The 9,424-nt window shown below is 49.5% G+C and overlaps 3 protein-coding genes across 3 annotated transcripts in view; 2 read left to right on the forward strand and 1 right to left on the reverse strand.

Annotated features, from left to right (window-relative positions):
• LOC119284551 (2-hydroxymuconate semialdehyde hydrolase-like) overlaps positions 1-1,043 on the forward strand; it is a 2,693-nt gene extending 1,650 nt beyond the window's left edge. The window contains exons 2-4 of the mRNA XM_037563682.1: positions 167-259; positions 368-435; positions 700-1,043. Of these exons, the coding sequence (XP_037419579.1) occupies positions 167-259; positions 368-435; positions 700-856 (318 nt within the window). The 3' untranslated portion in view covers positions 857-1,043. The remainder of the gene's footprint in view (positions 1-166; positions 260-367; positions 436-699) is intronic.
• A 4,705-nt stretch (positions 1,044-5,748) lies between these two features.
• On the forward strand, positions 5,749-7,519 carry LOC119284553 (2-hydroxy-6-oxononadienedioate/2-hydroxy-6-oxononatrienedioate hydrolase-like). The gene is made up of 4 exons (XM_037563683.1): positions 5,749-6,525; positions 6,616-6,708; positions 6,828-6,895; positions 7,087-7,519. The coding sequence occupies exons 1-4, from the start codon at positions 5,854-5,856 to the stop codon at positions 7,226-7,228; spliced, it is 975 nt and encodes a 324-aa protein (XP_037419580.1). The 5' UTR covers positions 5,749-5,853; the 3' UTR covers positions 7,229-7,519.
• A 253-nt stretch (positions 7,520-7,772) lies between these two features.
• Positions 7,773-9,054, reverse strand: LOC119284554 (ylmG homolog protein 2, chloroplastic-like). The gene is made up of 3 exons (XM_037563684.1): positions 8,774-9,054; positions 8,464-8,678; positions 7,773-8,179 (listed from the first exon to the last, which is right to left on the reverse strand). Exons 1-3 carry the CDS (start codon positions 9,002-9,004, stop codon positions 7,930-7,932), a joined length of 696 nt encoding a protein of 231 aa, XP_037419581.1. The 5' UTR covers positions 9,005-9,054; the 3' UTR covers positions 7,773-7,929.
• Positions 9,055-9,424: the final 370 nt, after the last annotated feature.

Here is a 9,424-nt window from a genome sequence, read left to right on the forward strand (position 1 = left end):
CGGCAACTTCACCTGTATTTCAGCTGTGTAACTGTGTTTCCGGTCTTAAAATGGCAGTAGAGCCGGTAGATAGATGTAAGCAATAGTAGGACTGTCGTCCCTTGGGGGACATCAGATAAGAAACAAGAACAGCACTGAACCAGATGATCTTGTTGCCTCCTGTCAGAAACTGTTCATGGACAACAGGGAGCAGCTCACCCATCTTTTCAAGGGGATCACAGTCGGCACCGACAAGTTCCAAGTCACACCATTGTCTCAGGTATACTCTCTATTTCAATGTGCTCACCTAATGCCTGGACCAACGCATTTACTGAAACTCTCTTGTCTCAGCTAACCTTTTTACCACATTGTATGCATTTCTATGCAGGAAGTGTTGATTGTGTGGGGAGAGCACGACCAGTTGTTCCCACTAGACAAGGCCTACGCAATTCAGAGGTACTCGTATAAATGTGTACTCCCTCCGTCCGGAAATACTTATCATCAAAATGGATAAAAGGAGATGTATCTAGGCGTATTTTAGTTCTAGATACATCACTTTTTATTCATTTTGATGACAAGTATTTTCGGACGGAGGAAGTAAATCATTTACTACATGGATCATTTTTTACCGCGTGTGGTATATTTACTTACTAAGTTTCCTTCATGATCAGGTGGTTTCAGTTTGTGTTGGTCACGCACTGATCTGCACTTTGGTTTCAGGTCATTGGATGGGAAAGCTAGAGTGGAGATCATCAAGAAAACGGGCCATACTCCACAGCTCGAGGACCCGGCCCGGTTCAACAACATCATGCTCGACTTCTTGGTGGCTGCGGACAAGCCCGCAGATCCTGCTCGCACCAATGGCAGCTCGCTATGAGATGCATAGCCACCCGCTACTCCACTGATTTGCAATAAGATTTCTTAGCCATTTGGGCCCATGCATTCAGAGTTGTTGTGTATACTAATGCGTACATCAATCAGGGTCTATTTGATTTGCATGATTCTTGGATGCAGGATTAGAGTGTTACGTCATCTTTGATATTTGATTATGTACAAAGAAAGCATAAGATTTTTTTTCCCCAAAGAATTATAAAGGATAAAAATGCTTCTATGAAATCTAACGTAACTGGATGTCAAAGAAAAATCAGCATGGTATTTTTTTTCTAAAAGGATACCTCCGGACCTTTGCATCGCAGGGTGCACACAACCATCATTTTATTGAATAAAGGTAAGGCAACGAGACCAAAATACCTTGTAACAAAGTGCATAAATGCCAAAAAAGTAGACACATTACAAGATTTGACCAAAAGACACATGCAACTAAGTCGGCATCTTGCGGCAAACGCCTTGAAAAGGGATGACACACCTGTGCCAACGTTGTAGGAACGGTGATAAATTCAGCAAGTTTCAAAAGCAAAACTTAAACTCTAAGCTCTAAGCCCCTAAATCCAAATCCCAAAGCCCTAAGCCCCAAACACTTAATCCTAAAAGCAAATGAAACTTGGTGAAAGTTAGTGAAACTAAGTAAAAACTTAATATTGCGACTATCAAGTTTAAATATTTGAAACTTGGTAAAAATTTAAAAGTTGTCAGAATGCTTTCGAAATTGGTCTTGTCGAAGGTATTCGTCGCAACAAACATGAATATGCAACAATCTTGATTTGGACTTTCAGTTGAAAAGATAGACTAGATTCAAATTTGGAGATGAATTGAAAAGGAATGGGAGGTGGCATGTGTGGAGCATGCAACTCTGCTAAAAGTTGCACGCATGGGCCCATTAGTGGTGATTAAAGGCTAGAACACATGCAATTGACCAAACTACTATACGAATCTCGATGCAAATGGGTGGTTGCGGCAAAGCTCCTTTGTATGGTCTATCTCATGGAGTGTTTATGTTCGTTCATATGGCAGCAAATGCCATTCGCGTTAAGACCTAGAGTTGACTTGTATTGTTGCGTGGTTCTTCTTCGACCAAATATATTCTTTGAAGTTGATGCGATTAATCTGTTGCTCATTCGTGTCACTGGCAGTTGATATATTATTTGTTTCTGCAAATTTTATCGGCATAAAGTACTGATTTAAAACGTCTTACATCTGTTTACATAGGGAGTAGTGCACACAACCATTTTTATTAGCTCAACAATGCCTTACAAGGTAAAACATCGATCCTTTCAAATTCACCGTCTAGGCGACAAAAGACGTTGCACCTACAAGCTTGATGATCATGATCAGGGCCACTTGCCCTGACCTCACCCCTACGCACACCATTTAAAACAGGAGCACCGGTCCAGCAAACCATTGGCGCACATTACATGTGCATGCTACAGAAGTCGTCGTCACCGTCTTTTGCGAACCCATCTTCGGGGTAGGGATCAATGAAATGAGCGGCCCACTGCAGTTTATCTACGAGTTATCAGTGTATGCATTGATCCCATTTATGGTCTACCATTCATCAATGCAAACACCAAACAACTACTATATTTATGATGGTGTGTACACCCTAAACATGTGGTAAATGATGTTGTTATTCAGCATGGGTCTTGACATTTTCTTTCTCGAAGCATACCGAAGAGCTGGATATGGTGCATTAAGATAAAGGATAGGATAACGATTGATACAAAATCTTACAAGTGCTGAAAACAGGGGGGAAAGGCAGATCACCAGACGAACTACGACCCAAAACCAAAAAACTAAAACCTAGGAGCCAGCAAAAAACTACCAGACCACACCTGAAGCACCAAACACCAGAGAGCTATCTAAGGCCAGAAGCTTTTGCATCGGTTTGGACTTGATCTAGGATTTTCAGGATAAAATTTGATTTGTTAGAAAACATCCAGCTATTCCTCTCCCTTCATATGGTCTATATGATCAACATGGCCAACGAATTCAGGGTTTTCCTCCTGCGCCGTGGAGCCCAGCTTCAGCCGAGTACCACCAACTAATGAAAGTGGCATCACAGGACAGAGGGTGGCATTGCCTTTGATATTGTACGGCTTTGTTCTTTACCGGCGTTATATACTGTGTGCTTTGGTGTTGGGAGTATATCTTACTCATGCGGAGGTCAAATGTATTTTTTATATGTAGTACCAACGGGACATTAGAAGTCGATAAAAATCACTTTTTTATAAGTAAAATAAAAATCTTGTAATACTCTCTTAGATCCATATTAATTATCGATGATTCAGTACAGTTCACTATAAATCAGTAATAGTTAATATGGATCGGAGATACTCCCTCGTCCGGGTTTATTAGGACCTTTATATTTTGGGTCCAATTTTGACCATCTATTTGGCTCAAAAAATCTAGCACATATGCTATAAAAAGTATATTGATAGATTTGTATTTGAAAGAGGTTTCCAACGATACATTATTATGTAGGATATTAACATTTTATAAGTTTAAATCAATGATCAAATTTTGGCGTAAAATAAAAGGGGCTAAGAGCAACTCTAATGAGGCGACCCATTTCGTCCGCGGCCGTCCATTTGGGTCGGCGCGGACAGAAAGGGCGGCCCAATGCGCCGACCTAAACGGACGCGCGTCCGTTTTTCGTCCGCGGGCGACCCATTCCCGGCCAATTTTTGAGCCTGATTTGCGTCGGCGCGGACAAGCGACGGACGCGCGCGTGCTCGCCTACTCCTGTCCCCGGACCCGCTGGTCTGTGGCACATTGGCCTCCCTTCTCCCCGGCCAACAAGCAACCCTCGCCCCCGCCTCCTCCGTCACCGACGCCGCCGCCCATTTTTGCCGGCGACTCTTCCAGCTGCCGCCGCCTCCACATCCGCCAGCAACGCCGCCCCTGCCCCCAGTCGCCCGCCGCCGCTGTTTTGCCGTCGGGGAGCAAACTGGTTCCCGCCGCCGCTTCCCCCACCACCCAGCCACCCGCGACCAAGAAGACGCCTCGCTGCCCCCGTCAGATATGACCGGCACGCTCGTCCGACGCTGTCACACTCGTCGGACTCCGGCAGGGCAGCTAGCTGGTCTGGGGGCGCCGCGTCTCCCCTCGCCGGCCGTCTCCTTCTTCGACGTCCGCAAGCTGTTCGACAGTTTGCCAAGGTACGAAAATGGACTCCACCGACGAGTTCTTTTTCCACAATTTCATTTGCGACTCCGACCATTCGTCGTCCGACGACGAGGAGGAGATATTGACTGCCGTGTTGGTCCATCACCACCTCAACAACCAGCAGTCGTTGTTCCGTGGCTCCATTCCGGGCCACCTCCCGGCGTTGAATCGAACCGGGAGAGCGGGCATTTCCTTCTCTGGAAGGACTACTTTGATACAACAAACCCGTTGTTCAAACATCACAAATTCCGCCGCCGGTTCCGTATGAGTAGGCATGTTTTCAATCGTATTAGAGAGGGAGTGGTCGGCTATGATGACTACTTCGAGTGCAAAGAGGATGCCGTCGGCAAGATTGGTTTCTCCTCTTATCAGAAATGCACTGCCGCCATCCGAATGCTTGCATTCGAAGTGCCCGGTGATCTCATTGACGAGTACGTCCGTATGAGCGAGTCTACATGCCTAGAGTCCCTGTATAAGTTCTGCAAGGCTGTGATTGCTGTGTTTGGCCCTGAGTACTTGAGAGAGCCGACGGCTGAAGATACAACCCGTTTGTTGACGATGAATGCTAGCAGGGGCTTCCCGGGGATGCTTGGCAGTATAGACTGCATGCACTGGGAGTGGAAGAACTGCCCTTATGCTTGGCAAGGGCAGTATAAGGGACATGTCCGGGCTTGCACTGTCATACTAGAGGCCGTGGCGTCTCAAGAATGGATCTGGCACTCTTTCTTTGGTATGGCTGGATCACACAATGATATCAACGTGCTTCAGCGCTCGCCGGTGTTTGCTAGGCTTGCCGAAGGCAACAGCCCACCGGTGAACTTTACTGTCAACGGTCACAACTACGACAAAGGGTATTATTTGGGTGACGATATCTATCCTCAGTGGACCACTATTGTAAAGACAATACCCAACCCTGTCGGAGAGAAAAGGAAAAGATTTGCCCAAGAGCAAGAGAGTGCTAGAAAGGATGTTGAGCGTGCCTTTGGTGTTTTGCAATCTCGATGGGGCATCGTTCGGTATCCTGCTAATACATGAAGCACGCAGAAACTATGGGAGGTGACGACTACTTGTGTGATCATGCACAATATGATCGTAGAAGACGAGCACCCGGAACGTCTGTACGATCAAGGCTTCCAATTTCAGGGTGAGAATGTTGTGCCTGAGCATGGAGTAGCGGCAACATTTGAGCAATTCACTCAGTTTCATGAAGACATGCGTGATTGAGAAACTCACGTGCAACTGCAAAATGATTTGGTTGAGTATATGTGGACTCATGTTGACAACCAATAGATGTATCTTCTTTTATTCGTTTGCAAAACTATGTGAAACATTTTTATTTTTATTTGGCCTGTAAAACTATACTATTTATTTGGACGGCTCAACTATTTTACTTGTTAAATTTTCATTTCACAATATGCTGAATGCAATGTAAAATTCGGCGGCCAGCCGACCATGCCTGCACATATGGGTCGGCGCGTTGAACGCGTTGTCGATTCATATGAAAAACAGAACGGATGTCGAGCAGGCGGCCGACCCAAACAAACAAAAAACAGATGAAATCGCCGTTTGTTTAGGTCGGCCCATTGGAGAACCCGGAAGGAGGTAGTGGTAACATAATTCGTCGTTCTGGGCAGCGCGTCGGTCCATAGCCAAAGCCATACTTGTACTGTACGTACGTGAGCGAGAGCCGAGAGAATTTGCATTGACGTGTCTGTGCTCGCCGCTCGATGCGGCTATAACCACCCACCCAGCTCGTCCGTTTCACTTCGCCGCTCAAGCTACACTGGTGCACGTGCTCGGCGCCGCGCCGCCATGGGCTTCAGCTTCCTCCCCGTGATGGAGTACCTCTCACGCCGCGCCTTCCACGCCGCCGGCCTCTGCCCCCACACCGTCACCCTCCCCTGCGACCCCGGCGAAGGCAGCGGGACCCAAACGATCCACTACTGGGCTCCGGCGCCGGCGGGGGAGCCGCGCCTGCCGCCGCTCCTCCTCATCCACGGCTTCGGGCCCATGGCGACCTGGCAGTGGCGCCGCCAGGTGGGCGCCTTCTCCCGCCGCTTCCACGTCGTCGTCCCGGACCTGCTCTGCTTCGGCGTCTCCGCCCCCTGCCCCTCCTCCCCGGCGCCCTCCGAGTCGGCGCAGGCCGCCGCGCTGGCCGCGCTGCTCGACGCGCTCCCGGGTCTCCCGGCGACGGCGCGCGTCGCCGTGGCCGGCACGAGCTACGGCGGGTTCGTGGCCTACTCCCTGGCGCGCGCGGCGGGGCCCGCGAGGGTCGGCCCCGTGGTGATATCCAACTCGGACCTGCTCAAGACGGCCGAGGACGACCGGGCGTTCCTCCAGCGCGCCGGCGGCGAGTGGGCGAGCGCGGCCGACTTGCTCATGCCGCTGGACGCGCGCACGGCGCGGCGGCTCATGGAGCTCTCGTTCTACCGGAGGCAGGTCACCTCCATGCTGCCGGACTTCCTGATCAGAGAGGCCGTGCAGGTGGCCTGTCCATTGTTGCCGCTGCACCACCCTAATAATTGACCGATAAATGCCAGTACAGTACTGAGCAGTGATCTTGTCAATTCGCAGAGACTTTTCAGTGATAAGAGGGAGGAGAAGATCGAGCTGATGAAGGCCATAACTGTAGGGACTGATGAGTTCCAACTTACGCCCTTGGAGCAGGTAAAAATCTGAACAGAATGAAGGGCAAATTCGACGCAGCCACACTGTATTCTGTTTCTGAAATACAGTAGTGCAACAAAATATTCTGTTAACTTTGCGTTCGATCTTATGAATGGCAGGATGTTTTGCTCGTCTGGGGAGACCACGACCAGATATTCCCTTTGGACAAGGCATTTTCTGTCAAGAGGTAATCCATAGCCATCCCAGTGCAAGAACTGACAGTGACTTGAAATGGTCGATCCTACTTTTGCTCCATTGCTTACCATGGTCCATATATACTGTAAAATACTAGTAAAATTGCCACACTGTAATGCAAATTTGAAAATTGCAGCATAACCCCCTGTCTGCTTACTGCTAGTGTGCTTCTGATGGTTTCAGGTGCTTGGGAGAGAATGTGAGGTTGGAAATCTTCAAGGAAACCGGGCATGTGCCGCAGATGGAGGACCCGAATCGGTTCAACGAGGTCGTCTTGGACTTCTTACTTGCCTCTCAAAAGTCCCCAAACCAGCATGATCAGTAGTTCAAATGGTCAGCTCCGTCCTGAATCCAGAGTACCACAGAGCATTCCTGAACTTGAATGACCCCATACAAAGTTCGCAGGAATTTTGCAATACATATGAAAATGCTCCAAGTTGTTCAGTAATGTTGCTAATGCATCGTACACTATAGTATGTTGTAAATTAGTATATGATTCAGCCCTTGAGCCGGAAGAATGCTTGCAGATACCTGTCTCTGCTGGATCCATTCAGGATGCAGTATAACAAGTACAGTAGCAGAGAAGAACCCTCTAAACTGTGACCTTGTCGTGTAATTTTTGTGGATCTGTTTAGAAAACATTTTTCATCGAGCATACATCATACTATGTGCTAGCCCTACAGATATCCAGTACGCCTTAGCTTCTTAAAACAAATATGTGCATAAACGGCTGTAGTTAACTTCCATCCTCGCAGACTTAGAAGCCAAAAGCCATGTGTTGCTTAATATTTATTGAGTTCCCCTTGCTAGTTGCTATGTGTGGAACATGGGTTTTTTGTTTCATTTCCACAAGCAATCAACAAAGTGAGGAACTCATCAGAAAGACCCAAAAAATGGCACTACAGTCAAGCAGTTTGGTTCCACTACATACACATTCAGAAGAAGAAAAATCAGGCCTCAGTGGTAATTCGACATGCCGAATGACAACACACATTTTGATGGAGCACTCCAAAAAATTGCACGAGTCTAGCGAGGAGCACCATCCTCTGCCTCCTGCGATTTCCCCGGGCGGAATCTCCTCATCCACTTCCTCTGGTTGGCGGTGAGCTCGTCAGGGCGCACCGAGCCGGTTTGGGCAGGGAGCTCGGCCGGGAGCGCGGCGGCGGTGCCGGTGAGGGCGTTGAGCACCAGGAAGGCGAGGATGGGGGACAGGTCCAGCCCGCCCAGCGGCGGGATGATGCCCCGGAAGATGTTCAGGTACGGATCACACACCGTGCTGCACGCGATAACAACATCTTCAGAAAGTCACCAGACCAAACTGTGCGTCTGTTCCGTGAAGCAAAAGCCTTTCTGCTTTCGCACTGTCGCGCCTCCTTACGACTTTTAACTAAGATAAGGTTGTGATTGTGATTGCGATCGTTGCGTCTTAGTGGTAGTAGGTGCCAGTGACCAATTTCAAGTTCTCTGAATCATCTTAGTGGTGGTTTTCTGACGCATCATTTGTACTACTGCTGTGCTGGGATGATAATGCGCCTTAGAGTTTGCAATGTGTGCGCGTACCTGAGGGGCGAGACGATGGCGGGCGGCGTGTTGGGGAACCAGGTGAGCACGAGCCGGATGACGAGCACGGTGTTGTAGAGGCTGAGGAAGCTGTTGACGCCGTTGGACACCACCATGCCGGCCACGGACCCGCCCAGCACCGCCGCGAAGCAGCCCTCGCCGCCGGCCAGCGGGCACGCCGCCTGCCGCATCGCCACCATCCTCTGCCTCCCGCTCTGCTCCTCGCATCGGCCGGGCGCGCGACGTTAGTTCGGAAGATCGCCCGCGTGCGCTTTCACGAAGCCCCACTGGGGCGTGGACGTTTGCGTACCTGGGAGAAGGTGGAGAGGTGGTGGCGGAGGTCGAAGAGCGGCCTCAGGAGCGGGTGGGCGGCCGCCGCGGCGGCGAGCTCGTCGAGGCGGCGCGCGAGAGGGGCGAGGTCCGGGGCGGGGAGCGCGCGCGGGCGCTGGGCCCCCGGGAACGGGACGCGGAGTACGGCGAGCAGGAGCGGCGGCGCCGACGCGTGGTGCTGCTGCTGCGGGTCGGCGTGCGGCGAGGCCATTGGATGAGAGTTGGAGCGGGCACGCCGGAGAGACGTGGATGGGGCACGAGACGAGAGGTCGGAGATAACGTTCGAAGCGCGAGATATTAAACAACTTTTGCGGTTTGGCCCTTGTCGCATTACGAAATTCGCCAGAAATCCTGAAAAAGATACGGATATTCATCTATCTATACTACTATTATTAAATCTATCTATATCTATACTAGTACTATTAAACAAGCAAACATATTCATCGCTAAGTGCACACAGCCTTACGTACACACAACAACACGAACTAATTACTGCCGCACGATCAGTGACACTTAATTTAATCTTCTATACTACTATTAAACAAGCAAACATATTCATCGCTAAGTGCACACAGCCTTACGTACACACAACAACACGAACTAATTACAGCCGCACGATCAGCGATACTTA

Source organism: Triticum dicoccoides, chromosome 4A, assembly GCF_002162155.2.
Source record: "Triticum dicoccoides isolate Atlit2015 ecotype Zavitan chromosome 4A, WEW_v2.0, whole genome shotgun sequence".
Taxonomy (NCBI): Eukaryota; Viridiplantae; Streptophyta; class Magnoliopsida; order Poales; family Poaceae; genus Triticum; species Triticum dicoccoides.